This window comes from Heptranchias perlo, chromosome 12 (assembly GCF_035084215.1).
Source record: "Heptranchias perlo isolate sHepPer1 chromosome 12, sHepPer1.hap1, whole genome shotgun sequence".
Classification (NCBI taxonomy): Eukaryota; Metazoa; Chordata; class Chondrichthyes; order Hexanchiformes; family Hexanchidae; genus Heptranchias; species Heptranchias perlo.
Genome location: NC_090336.1, coordinates 39,016,288 through 39,040,014, shown reverse-complemented (window position 1 = coordinate 39,040,014; position 23,727 = coordinate 39,016,288). Strand labels below are relative to the sequence as shown.

General features: G+C 42.3%; 1 protein-coding gene across 6 annotated transcripts in view; it reads right to left on the bottom strand.

Moving 5' to 3' along the window:
- LOC137327980 (serine/threonine-protein kinase BRSK2) overlaps window positions 1-23,727 on the bottom strand; it is a 734,949-nt gene that overhangs the window by 299,057 nt on the left and 412,165 nt on the right. For all 6 annotated transcript variants that reach the window (XM_067994008.1, XM_067994005.1, XM_067994009.1 and 3 more), the window contains exon 4: window positions 2,474-2,614. In XM_067994008.1, coding sequence (XP_067850109.1) covers window positions 2,474-2,614 — 141 coding nt within the window. The remainder of the gene's footprint in view (window positions 1-2,473; window positions 2,615-23,727) is intronic.

Sequence of the window (23,727 nt, the reverse complement as noted above, 5' to 3'; positions counted from 1 at the left end):
TTGCATACATTTGCATCACAATCAGTTTCACATTAACTTTCTGCCGCATAAATTAGATTACAAATTACAATGTCTTCTATTTTCAAAACTATATGAAATATTGAATTCACTTTAAATTCTTACCGCAATTTGCCTTTTTTCTACCAATATTTCCATTTTGACTCGGGTGTATTTTACAAAATGTAAAAAGTAGGGCTAGAATATACACTAGGTTAAATTTGGTAGCTCACTGCAAAAGACTTGGTAATATCCTTTCACCAGTCATATGATTAATAGCATTAAATTCCTTACAAGTTTGATGCACTTACTGATATCACTTCAAAAGACCTAAAGCATCTTTGAAGGCTGATATTACCAGGAATTTTCAATTTCCAAAAGTATGATAACAGATTGTGCGGGACACTGATTGCTTAAACCTTGCTCTTTTGGTTTATGACATCTCTTAATTGTCTGTTGTTATATCCACCAAATATATGATAAATGCAAACTCAATTCAGTAATAATAGTTATAAGGCACCAATACCCTTTTGCATATGGCTTTATGTATCAAGAACATTGTGCATGCTGCTGCCTTTCATCAATATGAGCAACACTCAGAAACAGACTACAGTAATAAAAGCGCAATCAAAGTAAACAGTTCGCAGAATATAGAACAACAGATAAAGTGGTGAGTTTACAGGGCTCAGATGTTTGCAAAGGGCTCGCGTTTACTCTCACGATGCAGGCTATCTTGTATTCCCTGACTAGATTTCAGTCTTGCAGCTCACTGCTATTCTATATGGAATTCTCTCCAATGGTCTACAAATAAACTTCTATCTACTAAACTCTACAATCTTTTCTAGACAACTCAATGTAAAGATAAAAAGTAGAAAAGAGAGATATTTACTTGAAGGATTGGCAATCAATAATGTGTAGGTATTCAGCTCTTCTTTTCAGGTTCTTTTGATGCTCATTAAGGTGACGGATGACTGTACCGAAGCATTTAACATTCTTCACTCTGCTCCTGGTAATGGTTCCAACTGGTCTCTGATGTTTGCTCTTTGTATCATTGTGTCTAACATTTCTTGTCTTCCCTTGTAGCACAGTGCTCCATCAATACTACTCTCCAGAATATTTTCAAATCAAAACTTAAACCAATCTGGGCATTCTCCAATACGAAGGTCCAACTCAATGGAAGATGAGTTTGAGGTTTCCACTATCCTATCAATAATAGGTCCCTTTTACAGCTCATTCTCAAAGTGATGTTTGTCATTTACTTCCCGTATGTGTTGGCTTCAAGAATCAGTCAAACTGTATCAACTTATAATGTACATTGACTGTTATTTCTGGTAATTAGCTATGGATTATCACTTGATAAACCTGCAAGATTGCATCACAACTATTACTCTTTTAATGTGGCCATCACTCCACATTAATAACATTGGGCACACCAACTATGATACAATGACGAAACAAACTATAGTACATACTAAATAACAGCCATATATGAGTGGTCTCGAGCTGCAATCTCATTTTGGACTTCAGATAAATTCATTGAATGGGAATACCAGCATATAATCATTGCAAGGTAGCCGCTATTCTCCAAATACACAGTTGTTCTTTCAACCAAATCTTTTCATCACAACAGCACCATGACCTACAACCCTCTTTATCCCACAGCTTTATCATTGTTTCATTATCCCAATGGTGGTTAGAGTTTATTTATTTACAAAATACCATTCTAGGCTGAAAAAAGTTAGTATTTAAAAAGCACAATCAAACTTTGGTTCAAACTTCTGAATTGTAAACCATGGTTTAAAAAACAGTTGCCAAACAGTTAATAGAAGCCCATAGTAATTCAGTACTCAACTGTTACCACACCAATACCCTGCATTGCAGTGTTGAGACAGAAAGTGACTGGGATTGAAATGGACCAGTTGGATTTGAATGTTATGCATCACAGCTGGCTGAAGGGATCAACAACAGTTCAAAGTTTTAAAATCAGAACTGCGAAAATACTTCAATATTGTTTACATGGTCAGCGTTATCAATTATTAGCTGTAGCTTTCCAGCAAAATGCTAATTTATAGCCCCTATCATATACATATGATTTTAGTTGAAGATGTTACAATAAACTCTTTTACACAAAAGGAAACTTTCCAAAGTCAAATTCAACATCTCTAAGGGAATTTGACTAATTATCATATTTTTGATGCAAGTCTCAAGATGCATCCCCTTCCTGATGTTAACGAATGTACTCAGATGAAAGTCAACTGGTATCAAAAGATTTCTCTCAAATTATTACTTTCATCAAATTTTAATAGCATCCCAATAGTAAAGAGCCCACATGTACATAGAACCTTTTTCCGACTGATGTGATCATTCTCAACAACTGTTGAATTGTTGTCTGGCAACAAATATTCTGTACACTGCATTTAAACACAAGCAGATTTATTTTTTCAGATTGAATGTGGTAGCAATGTTTGGAGCTTACCATATTGAATGACTATGGCAGAAATCTAATGCAGATATGATTTGTCGGAAGAACTTTCTGGCCTCCTTTGGTGTCAATCGTCCTTTTTTCACAAGATAATCAAAGAGTTCTCCCCCAGAAACATGTTCTAGCACCAAGTACCTGAAAAATCAAATGACACACAAAAAGAAAACGGATGAGAGAAGATCTGAGGAGCTATACAAAACAACCATTTTAAATTGGAGGAACATTCCATTAAAGAGGCCCTATCTTTATGAAAGCGTTTTGGCAAAATCTTTACCTGTATTTGCCAACCAATGTGCCATAATGGCAAAACACATCACAGTTCTATAAATAATGTAACTGATGCAAAACCATCATGTGGCTGTCCTCCCCCTCCATGATTAAGACACTGCCTCTTTAAGACATCTTTGCTTATCTCAAACACACAGACAATTTTAGTTTCTCCAGTAAATGATAATGACACATAATCCAGATAAGGCAAAGTCTGAAACTAGTTCATATATAGGACTATGGGCTCCATCTTATCCCTCTTTTGCTACCACGATCTGTGTATTTCGTGCTGGTTATTTATAGAACTGGTTTTCAACCCCACCATAGCTTCAAATGTTGATTTTGATTTTTAGATTGGTGATAGCAGTTCATGCATGATACACTGTAAATTAAGGAATAGAAATTACTGTTGGTGATACTAATGGACCAACATGTAACACTTTTATATAACATTTTCCTGTCCACTATTTTAGTGGCAGTGTGAACCATTTCAAATAAAAAGATTAACACTGGCATTAAAGCAGCAGGTAAAGGAATGTCTTGCAAATGTATTAATATTCGTCCACTAATATCGACAAAAGTAATTTCTAGGCTTTAGTATTGGAGAGGGGATAATTAGGTTCTAAAAAGAAACAGAATTATATTAACAAATTAAGTTTTAAAAACTACTCCTTTTCTCTAAGGCGTCAAGAGGCTTAAAGAAATTTAAGTAAAACAAATTTAAAATTTAGCCAAGAGTTTTCCACAGAACAGGAAGGTGTTGTTGTTTTTAGTTCCAGTATAGTGCTATTTACACACAGTGCTGAAGTTACCACAGTAACAATAAAATGTATTAATAACAAATGATAAAAGTATAATAATGGCATTGCCAGTGCTAAGATTATAAATACATTTAAAAATGGTATATTCTTAGCCTCCAATTTTTAAGCATACTGGTAAAGTAAGGCAGAGTCACGCAGAGTGATAGGACGCTGGTTCATACTTGTATTTCCCACATGGTGACCTTGGTCTGTCTGTCGTGCTGAGGCAGCAAATTCAGAAGCACTGGAAGGATGAGTCAGCTGACCTTGGACTCAATGGCATTTTTGTATTTTCATAGTAAGGAGCCTTGGGAACAGCACTAAAATACAGACTTGCAAGCTCTGTGCACCACTCTCCCTTGCTTACTTTAACTGTTCCAGTACAGCTACAGCACTACCTGACAATGTGGGAAATTGCCCAGGTATGTCCTGTCCACAAAAAGCAGGACAAATCCAATCCAGCCAATTACCGCCCCATCAGTCTACTCTCAATCATCAGCAAAGTGATGGAAGGTGTCGTCGACAGTGCTATCAAGCGGCACTTACTCACCAATAACTTGCTCACTGATGCTCAGTTTGGGTTCCGCCAGGACCACTCGGCTCCAGACCTCATTACAGCCTTGGTCCAAACATGGACAAAAGAGCTGAATTCCAGAGATGAGGTGAGAGTGACTGCCCTTGGCACCAAGAAGCCTGAGTAAAATTGAAGTCAATGTGAATTAGGGGGAAATTCTCCAGTGGCTGGATTCATATCTAACACAAAGGAAGATGGTAGTGGTTGTTGGAGGCCAATCATCTCAGCCCCAGGACATCACTGTAGGAGTTCTTCACGGCAGTGGTCCTAGGCCCAACCATCTTCAGCTGCTTCATCAATGACCTTCCCTGCATCATAAGGTCAGAAGTGGGGATGTTCGCTAATGATTGCACAGTGTTCAGTTCCATTCGCAACCCCTCAGATAATAAAACAGTCCGTGCCCGCATGCAGCAAGACCTGGACAACATCCAGGCTTGGGCTGACAAGTGGCAAGTAACATTCACGCCAGACAATAACCATCTCCAACAAGAGAGAGTCTAACCACCTCCTCTTGACATTCAACAGCATTACCATCGCCAAATCCCCCACGAGTGACCAGAAATTTAACTGGACCAGCCACATAAATACTGTGGCTACAAGAGCAGGTCAGAGGCTGGGTATTCTGCTGCGAGTGACTCACCTCCTGACTTCCCAAAGCCTTTCCACCATCTACAAGGCACAAATCAGGACAAAGCAGCCCACTTGATTGGCACCACATCAACCACCTTAAACATTCACTCCCTCCACCACCAGTGCACCGTGGCTGCAGTGTGTACCATCCACAGGATGCACTGCAGCAACTCGCCAAGGCTTCTTCGACAGCACCTTACAAACCCACGACCTCTACCACCTAGAAGGACAAGGGCAACAGGCGCATGGGAACAACACCACCTGCACATTCCCCTCCAAGTCACACACCATTCTGACTTGGAAACATATCACCGTTCCTTCATCGTCGCTGTGTCAAAATCGTGGAACTCCCTTCCTAACAGCACTGTGGGAGAACCTTCACCATGCGGACTGCAGCGGTTCAAGAAGGCGGCTCACCACCACCTTCTCAAGGGCAATTAGGGATGGCAATAAATACTGGCCTTCCCAGCGACACCCACATCCCATGAATGAATAAAAAATAACTGGGCCACTGCTGGCAATCAAGGCCAATGGAGGACAGAAAGTCAATTTCCATAGCTAAGCTCAAGAGAACTGCTCTGTGGGTCACTGGAAAACAGTTCCTTTAAGTTACAGAATGCTGTTGCTGGTGGAAGTACTGTATGCCTGACCTCCAAAACACTTCTTCAATGTACAAGTTCCTTCAAACACCTCCCAGCAACTGGTGAATAGAATCTGGTGAATAGAGAGAGTAGAATAAAGAGAGGATGGGGAATAGGTTGGCTCCCTGCCGTCATTGGACGGTGCATAATGGCGGTTGGAGACATCTGAAGAGGGGGAGAAACTAACTTGTGCAATAGGGCAAAAAAAACAGAACTAAACAAAATGATTTAGTTCATTATACAGCAAAAGGTTCCTTGTCCTGTTTCAGGTCAATTTTGTAAATCTTTGATGTACTTGAAATAATTACTTTGTTTACATTGATTTCTGAAAATATTTAATCAAGGATTAGAAAAATTAAGAGGAAACAATGTAATCATTTTACACACTCAATATAGGCCTGAGAAACTAATGACAACCAATGAACAGTCATTGTGTGTGCTGCAGCCTTTCGGGGTAAAGAAATATACAATACATGGACTTCTCCCAAGGATAACTGGAGTTTGAATTTTTTTTTGATCAAGTTAAACTCTATTAAACTCAGCAGCTGACAGCTCATCAAATTATGGCATTTCCAACAGATGTGTATTTACATAGAATCTATTTGGAAGAAACTGAAAGGGCTACATTGGCCAGAGGAGCAGAAAATGTTTTCTTTACTCTTCCCATTTAATCCCCCTCATCAGAAAAAAAAAATCAACAGTTCCATTGCTAGAGAAATGGTTACTATTCTATAGTAGAAATTGTTAGTATAACTTGACCTGCAACACAAAACAAACAAGCAGGGGGAAGAAACCTCTCAGAAACTGAGCTCAAACAGTTTTAAAACAAATTGTAATACTTTATGATTTGTGCAGTCTATATGGGGCACAATTTAGAAACCAAGTGAAAGAAGCAAATTATGTGGAGATTATAGCTCCACAACACTGAATATCTTGCTGGTTTCATAATCGTTAATTCAACAGGAAAATTTCATTTGTCCTTTGATAACCTGCCTTTTACATAACAGCAGATTGTGAAGGAGATGCTTGCACAATTATTTATACCACATGTGTAGAGGTTATTTTGAGAGTTTGTACGTGATGGTTTTGTGTTCTGCCAACATTGTTTTGGATTGATTGTGTGCCAACACTGACAGCTGTTGGGCTCTCACTTTATTTCAGGCCACTGATGAGTTCACACTGGGGACAGAGGGAGTAAAATCACAGTCCACATATTACTCAGTGCCAACAAATGTAAACGCTGCCAAAATTCACTGAAGAAATTAAAGGGAATTCTCAATTGTGATATAAAATTAATTCCTACTTTCTGTTCAATTCCCTCTTTTAGCCCGCCCTACTCCTTACTCCTATTCTCTCTCTCTCCTTCTTACTTCCTCTCTCCCAATCTGTTCCTTCCTTTCTCATTCCCTTCCTCACCATCCAACCCACTGACTCTCTCTTCTCTCCCTTCCTCCTGGTCTGTCCCACTCCTCTCGAGTGAGGATGCACATCGTCTGATGTTCCTGGTTTACTTTTCACAATATCGCCACTCTGTCATTTACCCTTTGTATAATAAATTACGTGTAAGGTGACATGTGCCAGCATCTTCCAGAAAAAGTGCATGACATATGCCCCTCCCCCGCCACACAGGGACCTTCATTTTTGGGGAAAAAAATTGAAGTTTGAAATGGTAACTAGTAAACCACAATAAGGAACAAAATACAGAAGCATTGAAAAGAATTAACAAGTCTTTACTGATATATGGTACATTCTATGGAAGTTTTTATGTCATAAGAAATAATAAATGTGTCAATAACCTACACATGGTGTACAAGTAGGTTATCCCACACTCAGTAGTCATATTATGAATGCGCAAAGCATTGTAGAGCGCTCAGAGTACTGACGTTAGTCAAGTTTATGTACTAGGTTACTTAAAAACAGGACACAGACAGACAACTACAATGAGGGATGGCCCTAGTGGTTTCTAGGGACACAGAATGAGCGGGAGAGATTATTGTAGCCCACCAACTGGGAAGTCACAGATATCCTGCAGCTTAAACCTAATTCAACAAGTGGTATTGAGCTCTGCATTTAAACTTTTGTTTGAAAATTTATCTTCGAGAACTTGGACAGTGTTTGGCACTCTGGGTAACTCTCATCTCTCATGATAATTTGGTCTGTTTCAGTGTGGTGTTTGTTCATCTTGGTCTCCCAGAAATAAGTTAATACCTTTGAATATAAGCAAATTATACTTCTGCCAGCAATACAATGAAAACATTTGAGTTATTTAGCAAACCGGTTGTAAATGTCGGTTTCTAGTTACTCACTTCATAGAAATCTTCAGCAGTCTACTAACTTCAGAGAGAATAAGTTTTGTGGTGCAGTGCCACAGTTCACTAGTGTCCCGATGCATTGGATCACAGAGGGTCAGGGTGCAATTTGCTCCTATAATCAGACTCATGCCAACTTTCCATTTGTGCTACTGTGGAGAGATGCTTACTGGAGATTAGGCTCCAGTGGGTAGAAGGATAATCAAAAGTGTCATCCTAGGCCATTGTGGCATCCCTCTGTGCTGCCAGTGTCACAGTAGCCTTGGCAGAGACATGTTTGCAGGTTGCTCACCTACTCTCTTGGGCAGCAATGATACACGGTGCAGAGGACCCAACTTTTTTTTAAAAAGGGGTGTCTCAATAGCACCAAAAAATAAATAAATGAGTGTCTGAGTCATGAGAAGTTGAATATATTCATAAAGTGCTAAATCCATAGGCAATGTTTCCTTGACTCAGAGGATCTCTCCCTTAAGCAATAACCAGGCCTGAATCTGCTTAATATCTGGGGGCAAATTTGATTAGAATAGATCACCTCAGTAATATACTAGGTAGTGTGGTCACAGAAGTGACATCAAGAGGGTTTTCTCAACTGAACTCTTGATATGCAGCCTTATATTAGAAGCATATTGTTGAGCGATTCTATTAAGTAAATGTGCAGGTGTGTGACAGGAAGAGGCCAGAGCTCTCACTCATGTTTTCCTGCTTACGGAATAAATTAATAAATTAAACATTCTCCAGCAGTGCACGGGGTTGCTCAACAAGTACGTGCATATTTTGTACGTACATATTTTCAAATTCATTGTGCACTTGTACATGAAAAGGATTTCCTTAGTGCTGATTTGAAAACAAGATGGGGTAGATTTGCCACTTTTGACCATTTTTCTTGTAGCAAACATAAGTAAATGGTGTACATGTATAAAATCTGGGTGAATCCAGGACTGATTGGTACAATCTCCATTTTGAAAAAAATCACTAAAAGTAGCGACCCAGGTTAATAAGGCCATAAAAAAAGCAAACTAAGCACTGGGGTTCATTTCTAGAGGGGTAGAATTGAAAAGCAGAGAACCTTGGTTAGATCACACTTGGAGTACTGTGAACAGTTTTGGTCTCCATATTATAAAAAGGATATACAGGCACTGGAGAAGGTGCAAAAAAGATTTACTGGGATCATACCAGAACTGAGAGGTTATATCCATCAGGAAAGATTGAGCAGGCTGGGGCTCTTTTCTCTAGAAAAGAGAAGACTGAGGGGTGACCTGATAGAGGTCTTCAAGATTATGAAAGGGTTTGATCAGGTAGACATAGAGAAGATGTTTCCGCTTATGGGGGAGACCAGAACTAGGGGCCATAAATGTAAGATAGTCACCAATCAATCCAATAGGGAATTCAGGAGAAACTTCTTTATCCAGAGAGTGGTAAGAATGTGGAACTCAGTACCACAAGGAGTATTTGAGGTGAATAGCATAGATGCATTTAAAAGGAAGCTAGATAAACATATGAGGGAGAAAGGAATAGAAGGAAATGATGATACAGTTAGATGAAATACGGAGGGAGGCTTGAGTGGAGCATAAACACCGGCATAGACCAATTGGGCTGAATGAATGTACAGCACAGAAACAAGCCAATGTAATTCCCTGTAGTATAGTTTTAGGACACATGGGGGTGATTTTAAACCCCAGGAACAGGTGGGTTGGAGACGGGTGGGAGTTGAAAATAGTTGTTTTTTTGGGTCGCAACCGCAAAATTTTTGGACTTTGCATTCCCGATGGGAAGCCTGTACTTTTCCGCGCTGACGTTAAACCGGAAATAAAGCCGGGTTGCAGTCACAACCCAAAAAACAACTATTTTCAACTCCCACCCGCCCCCAACCCACCCGTTCTTGGGATTTAAAATCACCCCCATGGTTCTTGTCTACATCCAAGCCAACCATTAGAATTTATGCTCCAGGCATTCTCCATTAATAACCTGTGATGCAGATAGTAAAATTTCTACTTGCATTGGCAATTTAAACACACATTATAGCCCTGACTGTGCATCTGAACATGCAGCAAATTGTTTGTGCAAGAATGTTTCAATCATAATTTTTAAGGGTCTTTTATTCATCTAAACAAGAAATGTAAGCGTTGCAGCATGAACACTTCTCTATTTCACCAGAGTCAACACTGAGCACTCCCAGTTTAGCTGCACCACGGGCTAGATGCAGAGTAAAGTTGAACTCTGCCTTTACCTGAGGATAGCATTTTCCATTTCCCATATCTGTGTAGTGCCTCTGATTACCAATTATAAATCCAATTATTACTGATTTATAAGCTGTTTTGTGCTGTGGACATACCCATAGGAACTAAGTTAAGACTCTTCAAACTCTTTCATTATAGCCATTATAAAGAGGAGACTATCATCATATTGCTCAGGACTCTAAATCCTGGTCTCAGAGGAGAAACCCTGGACTCAGAGATCCTATTTACCTGCATCACCTAGTCAAGCACCAGGTGAGTAGTTTTCGATGAGCATAAGAGGCAATAAAAAGCAGAAGTGCAATAATGTTGTACCAGCAAATAGTGAGTGGCATCACCATTTAAAGCAGCTGTTCTCGAAAGGGAGAACACGTGCAGGGATCTGCTGGATGTATCGTTAATTATAATGGGTGTATTTTTCAGGGCAAGCATGAACCTTTGTGTGTTTAACCAAGGAAGATCAGGAAGAAAATAAGTATTACATAATACCTAACAAAATTATTCAGGAAAAGCAGCAAATAGCCCCACAGCACGCAGAATAAAAATATATTATATGAACTGTTCCTAGATGATGTCTTTTTAAAAAAATCATAAAAGACTCTATTGTTTCAATATTTCTTTATGAAATTTTGGTAGCTGGTGGCCATTTTCACATGTTTATCTCTTGCTGGAAATAGACCATCTGTGTGCATGTACCTGCAAATATTTTAGTTGTATCATATGTTAATTTTACTTCAAAGGATGGATAAGCCACTTCTTTCTGGGCAAACTGCCTAAGAAAGTGTTGGTTACCGAGTCAATAGATGACAAACATTTTCTGACCTGGCTGCAGGAAGCAGACACAACTAATCGTTTGGGATTGCTAGCCCATCAAGGGGAAAACCTAACCTATATGAGAGTTGCTTTGTCTCACAAGTGTAAACATTGTACTGGGATATCTTGTCAGGCTAACTGTTGTCTTTGAACCATATTTTGATTGACAACTTTGCCGATTGCAAGGGTCCACTTTTAATCTTCCTTTGTCCCAGTTCAGCCTTCAAGACATTAGGGGGTGGTGACTGAAATCATGGTCAAACAGATGGGTTTTGTCAAGGCTTTTGAAGGCGAGAAGAAAAGCAAAATGGCAGAGACTGTTCAAGGAGAGAGTTCCAGATTGTTGGGCTGAGATGCCTTATGGTGGAGCGGGGAGGGGGGACCTTGGCTGGGTGCTGGACAGTAGACCAGAGTCAGAAAGAAAATTTGCTATAATTGGAAAAAATAACCGTATGTGTTCCTGTATAAGATGTAAAATCTACACTGAGACTCTTTGGGCTGGATTTTCCTGTGAACAGCCCACCCATGTGTCCTCACCATTACTCTCTAAAGTTTTGAATACTGGCCCAGATCTCGTGAGCTATGTAGGCCACGTTTATACTAGTGGGCCTGCTGTTCATTGGTTTATTAACGCTGGCAGTGGGAAACTTCAGTGGTGCTGCAGCCTAGGGACCAAGAGCACATTGATTATAGAGCATGAACAGGCATTGGGGATAGTTTCCATGAATATGGTTGAGATAATAGTTAAGTGGGAGGAGTCCACTGCATGCACCTGCAACACAATGCAAAATACACTGGAGAATGTGGCAATCCAGGAAATATCTGCAGCAACAAGGCATCAGGAGGAAGTTCTAAGCAAATTGGCGGCTTCTGGAGTAGCAGCTACCACTGCTTAAATAAATGCTTTGAGGGTCAGCCTTAACACAACACTTTCACAGACCTTCCAAGACTGGGTGGTCTGCTCTTATACTGACCTGTAGCACCTCTGAGCCTAGCACCAGTAATCTATAAAGGAGGGTAATAGTTGTCACTATCTCTCATAAAAGTGACAATGACCCTAGTTCTAAAGGCTCGCTCCAAAGTCAACTAATGAGAGAGCTTCAGACTTGGGCCAAGTACCCCGTGAGGTAGCAAATAAAGCATACTGGGATGGGACCCTCAGGAACAGCAGCTTCACTGAGATGAGGTCTCCTCAGTCCTTGAAAACCCCAGTTACCCACTTCCCAGCCTTCTGTCACTAAAGAACCATTAGGTAGAAGCAAAAGATGAGGAGCACAAGTTAGTAAAAATTTAAGCACAGGGGGCAGACACGACAGTAAGTAGTAGCAGTTAGTGTACAAATTGTTATAATTTGGAAATTATTATATTGAAAAGTGATAATTGTTTGACTACATAGCTTTCAGAGTTTATTTCTCTGCATGTGTGCAACCTTATGGATTGAGTTGATGAAATGTGAGAATGTGAGATTTCTATTACAGTGCAAGGTACAAATGCCTTTCGGAATCCAGTCTTAATGGGCGGTTGGGGAAGTACAGCCTTGAGGGAAGGGTTTTTATTGAAAGCAATCAGCAATAAGATGCTGCTTCCTTCCTCTGACTGCATGCTGATGGATTTCATGGTCCACTATGTCTCCCTACTGTGCAATCTCTTCTTGCTTAGGAATGGAGGGCTATCTCCCTCATCTTCAGTGTTAACCTTTTCAGCTTCAGGAAGTGGTAAATCTTTCTCCACTGCAATATTATGCAACGTACAGGAAGCTGCAATAATTCTGGACATTCTTGATTGGCTGTACCTCAATGCTGCATCAGATTTGTCCAGGCACCTAACACAAGACTGCAGAATGGCCTGCTCTGTCAAACTTCATGGGCCTCATTATATTTGTTCCCTCCCTCTGTCTGTAGATGCCATACTGGAATCATTAATCATCACTGGTCACCAATCAATTATCCTGAATTGTAGGATAAGGTGATTAGCATCACATACTAGCTGGACGTAGACAGAATGAAACCCTTTCCTATTAATGAAATAAAGGGGGTTGTTGAATGGGGCTTTCAAGACCATGGGATAAATTTTAACATGCCAGCGGGAACTCAGCAGGGAGGGGTCAATACGCGGGTGGAAAACCCGGAAAATTTTTCAGGACTCAATTGAAGGCCCTTAATGTGACTTCCGAGTTTCACGCCTCCAAGCTGCACAGGGGGCGCACTGTGCACCCGAATGACATGCTGGGAGCTGGAGTATATAAAGGGCTGTTGCAGCCATGGAATTTGAGGGAGAAAGGAGGAATTGAGCCAAATGGAGCAACAAAGGATGAGGCCAGCAAACTGGTTCAGTGACTCTTCTCCTGAATTGCTACTAGCCAGTGTGAGGAGCAGGAGGAACATACTGCATCTGGCTGACAGGAGGAAGTGCCCTGCCTCTGCCACTAAGGAAGCCCAGCTCAAGGTTGCAGAGGGGCTAAGCAGCAGGACCACCGTCTCAAGGACGTGGGTGCAGTGCAGGAAGCGCTTTAATGATCGAACCAGGTCAGGAAAAGTGAGTACAGTTACTGATTCACCTACATCCTGTGGTGTACATTACCTCCTCTCTCACTCTGTCCTGCCAAGCCTACTCCATCACATCACTCCTCATACCCACGTAAGGCTCAGTATCAACTTACCTTCACTCTCTGTGCACTTCCTCACCTCCCCACTTGTGCACTCACCACTCCCACTTACCCCAATCCTGATGCAATGTGATGAATCTGTCTGATAGTCATGCTCTGATGCATCTCTTTCATTGGCAGCTTCACCCAAAGCAACGCATCCTTCGGGTGACCCCCGTCACCCTCACTCACTCACACATCTGTTCTTTCTCCCCTTGTAGGAGAAGAGCGCGCAAAATGCAAGGGAGAGGACGCGGACTGGATGGGGGGGGGGGGGGGGGGGCCACCACAAATAGAGGCCCTGACTGAGGAAGAGGAGGCGGCCTTGGAGTTGAGCTGAACGGTCGAATGCCTGGCGGTCGGAGATGCCGAGACTGGCACCCTGCAAACGTTGGTGACAGAACTTTAACATCCCTCACACATCATGAATTGATGTTATCAATGATTGACATGTTGCACACCTCAGTCTGGTCATCGCAACATAACTTCTGTGATGATTCTTAATATTGCTTCATGTTCTCTTCCAGGACCTTCAAGGATTGTTTAAGAGGCACAAGACCTGGACAAGGGCAATTCCTCAGAGGAGCTCCATGCCTCTGAGGGCGCACCGTCACATCATATTGAGTCATGCACCAGCACAGATACTCACACCTCAATGGGTCCTGTTAGACAGTTAGTTGGGTCGTCACCTGGTGATTCACCAATCACAAGTGAGCACGAGCAGACACTGGTGGCAGGGGCACCAGGTGGTGGAGAGCTCGCATCGGCTGGGGGACGGGGGGGAAGGGGGAAACGCTCTCCTCTCCAAGCTCTGCTCAGCTGTTTACCCCCATATATTTTGTCAATTGCTTCCTACACCAGTGGGAATTCTACCAGTCTGTAGAATTGGACTGCTCACTCTCTTTGTTGTGCAAGTCCCACCGAGAAGCTGATGAATTGCGAGGCGCATCTGAAAGGAGCATCGGTGCCCTTCTTTATAAACTGGTGAGCAGTTGCCTGACTAATGTGATCACAACGGTCACACAAGGCTGTCGCACAGCAAAGATTTAGTAGCAAAAAAAAAATTCAAGGTAGCGGTCACTTTCACTGTTACAGATAATATTGTGCTCCTTGCTCCAAATCTTCATGCAGCAGCTGGGATAACTCTCCAAAAGCCTTCGGGGGGAAGCACAGAATTGTGAGGCACTGACAGGCAGAGAATTCTAACTAAGAACATCAATGTCTGTAAATCCTGTCAAGTGGATATTGACATGATGGAAACAATTATCTTCTGTGATGCTTCATTCTAAGTTCTTCCTATCTAGCCTCTTTCATTTCGTCACATTCCTTCATAATACAAGAGAGGAATTTTCATTGGGAACTCCATTTCCCCAGTCCAAAAATTAACTTTCTCCCAGTAGTAACAGAAGTAGTCCATTCAGCCCCTCAAACGTGTTCTGCCATTCAATTAGATCATGGCTGATCTGTACCTCAACTCCATTTATCCGCCTTTGCTCCATACCCCTTGATACCCATACTTAACAAAAATCTATTGACCTCAGTCTTCAAGGCTCCAATTGTCCAAGCATCCACAGCCTTTGGGGGGAGAAAGAATTCCAGATTTCTGCTACCTTTTATGTGAAAACATGCTCCCTGATTTCCCTCCTAAATGGCTTAGCTCCAATTTTAAGGTTATATCCCCTCATTCTTGATTTCCCCCACCAAAGGAAATAGTTTCTCTCTATCTACCCTATCGAATCATTTTAACATTTTAAACACCTCGATCCGTTCACCCCTTAATCTTCTATACTCGAGGGAATACAAAGCAAGATTATGCAACCGGCCTTTCATAACTTAACTCTCTAAACTCGAGTATCATTCTGGTGAATCTGCACTGCACTCCCTCCAAAGCCATTATATCCTTCCTGAGGTGCAGTACCCAAAACTGAACAAAGTACTCCAGATGGGGTCTGACCAAGGCTCTATACAACTGTAGCATAACTTCCTCCCCTTTGCATTCCAGCCTCTTTTGTTTTCTACAGTTCCTAGTTTCTCATCATTTAGAAAAACTCCGATTTATCTTTCTTGGGTCCAAATTGGATGACCTCACACATTGTCACATTGAACTCCATCTGCCATAGTTTATCCCACTCACTTAATGGCCCCGATATTAGCAAGGAGGCGGGATGGCAGCAGGGGGGTGGGGGGGGCGATTGGGCGCGTGGGTAACCCCCCCAATGAAATCTATCCGTACCCCACGTGATCGCAGGTAAATTGGAGCCACTTAACGTGGCTTCCGGGTTTCCCGTCGGAAACCTGCGCAGCGGGCGGACTGCGCAACCGCATCACAGGCTGTCACCTGGAGGAGCTCTATTTAAAGGGGCAGTCCTCCAATAGCTGCTCCTGGAGCAAAAACCCAAACAGCACAATGGAGCAGCCCAGGGGAAAGGCTACTCCTAGATTTAGCAATGGCTCACTCCAGATGTTACTGGATGGGGTGAGAAGGAGGAGGGATGTGTTCTACCCGGCAGACGGGAGGAAGTGGCCTGCCTCTGCCATCAAGAAGGCCAGACTTGAGGTGGCAGAGGAGGTCACCAGCAGCAGCAACATCTCCCGCTCCTGGATCCAGTGCAGATAGTGCTTCAATGACCTAACTAGGTCGGCCAAAGTGAGTACACTTACTCATTCTCCTACATTCTGTCTTCCACATCACCGCCCCCACCCCCCAACTCATTCTGCACTGCCAAAACTACTCTATCACATCACTCCTCACACCCACTAAATCTCATCCTCAACTTACTTGCACTTCCTCACCTCCCCAGTACTCACCCCACCACGACCACTCAACCCAATGCTCATACAGTGTCATGGCTCTGTCTCATACTCACCCTCTGATGCATCTCTTTCATGGTCAGCCTCACCCAAACCAATGTATTAATTGGTTGGCCACTTCACCATCCCTCACTCACGCGCCTCTACTTTCTCCCCTTATAGAAGAGAGCCCAGGATGCACGGGAGAGGGTGAAGCCGGAGGGGGTCCACGACAGATTGTTGTCCTCAGAGACGCGGAGCAGGAGGCGCTGGAGCTGAGCCGTACTCTCGAGTGCCTGTCCGTCAGGGACGCTGAGACTGGCACCAGACAAAGGTCTGGTGACAGAACTTTAACGTTCAGCACACACAATATTAAATGATGTTAACCTGCCTTGCCATCGTCAGCACCTCAACATCTGTGATCATGCTTAATATTGCCTTCTGTTCTCTTACAGGGCCTTCAGCGACCGCTGTGACGGCAGAGGGCGATTCCTCAGAGGACCTGCCGGCCTCTGAGGGTGGAAAGTAAGAATTTTGAGTGAAAACACAAAGGTCTTGCAGCCAAAACTTTGCCTGAAGTGACAGAGTGCCCTGCAGCAATAAATGAGGTTTTCTCCCCACCTGTCAAATAATCATTTGCATCTCCCACTGACTGCTGACTGAAACACGTCTGTCGCAACAGGGAGTGTTTCCCACAGCACGGGAAACACGCTGGGGATCCTTCAAAATCGCACCCCTTCCAAAATGTCCACTCAATCAAGTATTTCAAGTACTTTAACTATCTGTCAAACTATGCAAATGATCACCCTGCCAGCTTTAATTGTCGGTGGGACTCCCGCATTCAGGAAGTGCTCGCACACCCGAACGCGTCAATGGGGAACCCGGAAGTCAGTGGGTTGGGAGCCGGGCTCTGAACCCGCCCTGGATTTTAGTGACATTTATAGGACAGTTGACTATAAGACAAAGCATATTATTTTGTCCTTGCAGAAGGCCTTGGTCAGGCCACATTTGGAATACTGTATCCAGTGTTGGACTCCTCACATGGTGGGGCTTTGAAAAGGGTGCAGAGGAGGGCCACGAGACTAATTCCCAGCTTAAAGCATCTTAGTCACCCGACAATGTGGAAAATTGCCCAGGTATGTCCTGTCCACAAAAAGCAGGACAAATCCAATCCAGTCAACTACTGCCCATCAGTCTACTCTCAATCATCAGCATAAGTGATGGAAGGTGTCGTCGACAGTGCTATCAAGTGGCACTTACTCACTAATAAACTGTTCACCGATGCTCAGTTTGGGTTCCGCCAGGACCACTCAGCTCCAGACCTCATTACAGCCTTGGTCCAAACATGGACAAAAGAGCTGAATTCCAGAGGTGAGGTGAGAGTCACTGCCCTTGACATCAAGGCAGCATTTGACTGAGTGTGGCACCAAGGAGCCCGAGTAAAATTGAAGTCAATGGGAATCAGGGGGAAAACTCTCCAGTGGCTGGAGTCATACCTAGCACAAAGGAAGATGGTAGTGGTTGTTGGGGGCCAATCATCTCAGCCCCAGGACATTGCTGCAGGAGTTCCTCAGGGCAGTGTCCTCAGCCCAACCATCTTCAGCTGCTTCATCAATGACCTTCCCTCCATCATAAGGTCAGAAATGGGGATGTTCGCTGACAATTGCACAGTGTTCAGTTCCATTCACAACCTCTCAGATAATGAAGCAGTCTGAGCCCCCATGCAGCAAGACCTGGACAACATCCAGGCGTGGGCTGATAAGTGGCAAGTAACATTCACGCCAGACAAGTGCCAGGCAACGACCATCTCAAACAAGAGAGAGTCTAACCACCTCCCCTTGACATTAAACGGCATTACCTTTGCCGAATCCCCCACCATCAACATCCTGGGGTCACCATTGACCAGAAACTTAACTGGACCAGCCATATAAATACTGTGGCTACAAGAGCAGGTCAGATGCTGGGTATTCTGCGGCGAGTGACTCACCTCCTGACTCCCCAAAGCCTTTCCACCATCTACAAGGCACAAGTCAGGAGTGTGATGGAATACTCTCCACTTGCCTGGATGAGTGCAGCTCCAACAACACTCAAGAAGCTCGACACCATCCAGGAAAAAGCAGTCTGCTTGATTGGCACCCCATCCACCACCAGCACACTGTGGCTGCAGTGTGTACCATCCGCAGGATGCACTGCAGCAACTCGCCAAGGCTTCTTCGACAGCAACTCCAAAACCCGTGACCTCTACCACTTAGAAGGACAAGGGCAGCAGGCACATGGGAACAACACCACCTGCACGTTCCCCTCCAAGTCACACACAATTCCGACTTGGATATATATCGTCACTGGGTCAAAATCCTGGAACTCCCTACCTAACAGCACTGTGCGAGAACCTTCACCACACAGACTGCAGCAGTTCAAGGTGGCGGCTCATCACCACCTTCTCAAGGGCAATTCGGGATGGGCAATAAATGCTGGCCTTGCCAGCGATGCCCACATCCCATGAACGAATAAAAAAAATAGGCTAAAAGAGCACGGACTCTACACTCTAGAGAAGCGTAGACTTAGGGGTGATCGGACTGAGGTTTAGAAGAGATGAAAGGAATAGATTGTGTCCCAGTTGACAATTTGTTCCAATTAAATAGGTTAGGGAGGGCCGTGGTCACAATTTTAAATTGTATAAGGTCAGGTCTAGGTTAGATGTCACGAGGTGGTTCTTTTCCCAGGGAATAGTGGACCTCTGGAACAGGCTGCCGGCTCGTACGGTGGACGCCGATTCGCTGAATTCCTTCAAGCGAGAGCTGGACCTGTTTCTGGCTGGGGCAGAGATCACCTCTTCCAAAAAGGTAGGGAACGTAATGCATAGAATTATCAGGGCCAGACTGATTTCCCCCCAAGTTGGCCTGGGTTTTTATCTGTTTTTTCACCTCTTCCAAGAGATCACATGGTGTGGGGTGGGGAGTGTATATATTGTGATACACAAGATATCATGGTTGTGTGGGACAGGCTGGATGGACCAGAGGGTCTTTTCCCGTTCGTATGTTCATAAGTACTTGCTATAAATGGCCAAATTCTTCAGAGAAGTTCCAGAGCAACAAACAGTAAAAATGAATGCCCAGGCAAAGTTTCACATAGATGGCCTCCTCAATGCTCTATTTATCTCAGGGTTACCGCTGGACTACTCATACCAGCAATTATACAGTGGCAGTGTTTCCCAAAGTTGGATATGGGGCATCATTTAGGGGAAAATTGCACGGAAAGCTTGTCCACGCAGTGGTCCACAGGGCAGGTGGTAATGGCAACTCGTGGATTTTATCATTGGGAATTCTGGTAAGCAGTCTTTGGGGCACGATTGGGATGGTCGGTCACATCACTCTATTTTCCTCTTCTTTGGTGCCGCTAAATCACCCGAAAACGGGTGAACAATCCAACCTTTTGATTGGCTCAGTGTGCATCTTCACTACATGGACTGCAGCAGTTCAAGAAGAAGGCCCGCCACCACCATCTCCAGGGCAACTAGGGATGGGCAATAAATGCCGATATCCCTAGAATGAATATAAAAAAGTTCTTTGCTGTGAGCACTGAAGACAAATATTTACCCTAAGTTGAGAAGCTGGAAGTTTGAAAAGCATGTAGAATGACAGCCTGCATCCCAGCTTATATATGGACAAGTGAACAATTAATTTTAGTCGCCGTTCTATACCAAGGACATCTAGGCATTGGACGCGGTGCGGAAAAGGACAACCCGAACTGATAGCGAGCGAGATATCTGGGCTATGGAGGAGAGGCTGAAGACCTTGGGATTATTTACTCTGGAGAAGAGATGGCTCAGGGGAAATATTATTCAACCATTTAAAATTCTTAAAGGAATAGATAAATAGAACCCTGAAAATATGTTCAAGATTGCCCGAAAACTCTAGAACCAGCAGGTACAAGCTCAAGCTCAGAAGAGAGATAATGCAAGTAAATCATTGCAATCAACACCGGGTTATGCAAATTTAAAATGTAAAAGTGATTGTAATCTTCAAGTTTAAAAAGTATGCCGTTCCTCAGGCAGCAAGATAGACTCGATTTGTCACTTCCATGCACCAATTATCACGTGCCTTTAGTCTGCAAGCCCAAGTTTTATTAAGATTCTTTTTAACTGAATTCAGAGTGAATTGCACCTGAATTGTAAGTTAAGTTCATGTGAATGATCAAGATTGCATGTTCATCCAAGCCCCAGGCGAATCTGCCTAAGCAAACAGACCTCACCTCTCTCAGTCTGCAGATTGTTACAGTGAGACCTGGATACAGCAGCCTCTGGTAAAAGACCTCAACAAGAAAGGGAGATCATGTTATAAGAAGTGGCATGCCATCATCCCTTAGCGCAGCCTTACTACAGGTTGGCACCCACATATATTGCTTTTAACATTTATATCTAGTATCAAAACATTGAATCTTGTCTTCAGCTTCAAAAAGCTATGGCTTTACAGGAGAAAGGAGGTAGTTTGGTAGTTTGATGGCTGATACCTGAAAGTGACAAGTGGAATGTATCTTGCTGCTTGAGGAACACCAATCTCTTTCAGATCCAGATTTTTTTTTTTGTGAAGATTGTGCCTTGTAGGTAAATTGGCATTATCTCCATTTTCGTGTGGTCATCACAACTTGTGAGTGCTTCGCAGCTGGACTACATAACTCTATCCGTTTTACCTGTTAAGTCGTTACTTAGCTACTTGAGAAATGTGTAAGGAGTATTACCACAGTTAGGTTGTGGCTGGGCAGCGTTGCTAACAAAATCACTTATTTCTCGAGATCGCCGGTAGGAAAATTGTGTTCTGCCACTATTTTGATTAAATTTTACAAAAATGGGCATTTAACACTGTTATTAAAATAAATAGAAAGGCACAGCACTTTCTATTTAGTGCAACCAGCATTATTACTTCATATTCAAACTTTAAGTGGAATGAATTTAGCTTCTGTAGTTACGTCAGCATTCTCGATTCTAGGATGCCTAAGTAATGCCTAAGGATGCTGAAGTAAAATGTTGGAGTGCATGAAGGACGTTTCATTTTAGAAAGCATATTCTGGAGGGAACTTGGGAGTCCTAGAATCTAATGAATTTCAAAGTGAGAGAATTGGAATTCCATCCAGTGGCTCATAGGAATCGGGAAAAATACACCTAGAGGGTATAATGCTACTGTAACACTTACAATCAACTTTCAAATGCACTGGAGCTTATATTTACTCAATATGTATGTGATCTGATAGTGAAATATGCTTAGGTATAAAGTTTAGAATCTGCACACATCCATACACCCCCTCCAAGATGCAAAATTCTTGTGGCGTATGTGAATGGAAGAACACCCACACAGAGTGAAAGTTAATGAATCAAATCCCATAAATAATGTGAACATTTCAAGCTCAACCTGTTGATCTGAATTCTCCAAACTCTCATTTTTTCTTTAATGGGTTTCATTTCCATATACAGCACCCTAGTGTGCAGAAAGGTATGCACATTCTTAATGAAATACACGCTTCAAAAAAAAAATCACATTCTGGTGCTTTGAATATGTAGATGCACATTGTGTACGTGCAGTGTTATGCTTCTGCCCCATCTCAGCTGGTTTTAGTAAAATTAAGACCAGGATTTCAGTTTCAGAAGTAGCACGACAAATGAACATATACAGGCTACATTTAAATTTTAAAGCACTCCAGAAATCAAACCTTCGCCTTCAATAGAAAATTCATGTGTTATTAATTATTGCTGTAACACTGAGCCAATTGTATTTCCTAAGATGGATTGAAACTGACAGTGTTATATATTTAGTCCTGCGTTTAGGAACTGCTTTGAGATTCAGAATCACATATTTAAGTTCTATAATAAGTCAAATTCTTTTTTCCATTCTTAATGGAGAAATGAACCTCAGAAGTATGCAATGCTAATATTTTGCACCATTATTATTTCCATCTAATATAAAGTATTTATACCTCCAGTGTCCCACACAAATTGCTAAGTTATTATATAGCTTCACTGCTGAACATGGAGATCTGGTAAAAAAAAATATTCTTGAAGTCATCCATTATTAAAGTTACAAAATCATCTAAAAGAAAGGACTAAGGAAGTTCCTATTTCTCATTGCTGAATTACAAACCAATTTTCTTTTGAAATGCATATATTGCAAACCCTTTAGAGTGTCAGAACCACTTCAGTCCATTATTATCTATGGATCTATTCCTCGAGTCTTAATGGGTTTGATTATGATTGTTGAGCCCTTGCCTTCTCCCTTAGCTGAGATATCCTAGCCATTTGGATGATCTGGGCCTCAGACTTCTTTATAAATACTACGACTAATAATGCTTCTGTAGGAACTCAAATTTAAGTGGAACAAGATGTACAACATTCATCTTTCTTTCATTGTAGAAATGCCTTATTTCCACATAGTGCACTATCCAGCAATCTACTGACGAATAGAAAAACGTATCTAATTATACCAAATAAATTTGAGTGATAGAAAGTCTTGGAATGTGAACTCTATTTAGGAGTCAAGCACTCAAGTTCTTTAGCCACTACACAACCTCATTAGGGAAGTGTACTTTCAAATCAATTTCAATTTTCTTTACTCACTGCCTTCTCTTAATAAACTTGCTTTATTTTACTCTTATGATAATACTATAAGGCAGCAGAGTTGCATGACATTTTACTACATCAATGCTTTGTGCCTTAGAGTGTAAAAGGACTTTATCTGGGATTATAGAAGGTTGGGAGATGGTTAACTTACTCTTTCAGCCAGGATATGGTGCATAATGAAGTGAAAAAATGTGCATAAGTTTTATAACAGAGCAACTTGTTTTCTAAATTAAACATTGCTGCTCAAAGGTTTAAAATATGACCAGGTTTAATTTCATCGACAAAACTCCTATAATTTCAATCACAAGAGCTTAGACATGACAGTCGATAATATCAACAACGAACACTTAAATGCTATATGAACTCATTGTCCAACTACTACTTTAACAGACATATTAACCCTTCCATTTTAATGGGTTCATGCCTCTGCTAAAATAGCATGCTGGAAAATTCCGCAAACTGCACATGCTCAGAATGTACAGATGTGACTGAAGGCTCTGGACAACTGTTGAGACAATAATATCCAGTTAAAGCCCAGACTTCAGAGAGAAGCTAAGACCTCAAAGTAAAACCTTTAATGAAGCTATTAAAAGACACAAAAGACAATTCAACAGATAAAGTTAATCATGCTATTGTGCAATATGTAATTTTTTTGATTTTGTTTCAAAACCTATTTTAGACATTATAGGGGAGCTTTTAGCTCCCTCTGCTTAGCGGAAACAGGGCAATAGCGGAGTTAAAACGGAGGTGGGGATTTACCGCCCCATTCCTGATCCACTGTCATTTTTCCCGGGGCCTTCTGCTGGGTGGCTGAGGCATCTGCCTGAATCAGACAGGAACCTCATTAGTCTACGCAAATTGGGGTCCTATGACGTACAGAGGAACCTGATTTTAACCTCCCATGGAAGCTCTGCACAGTAAAATATGGTGGCACAACAG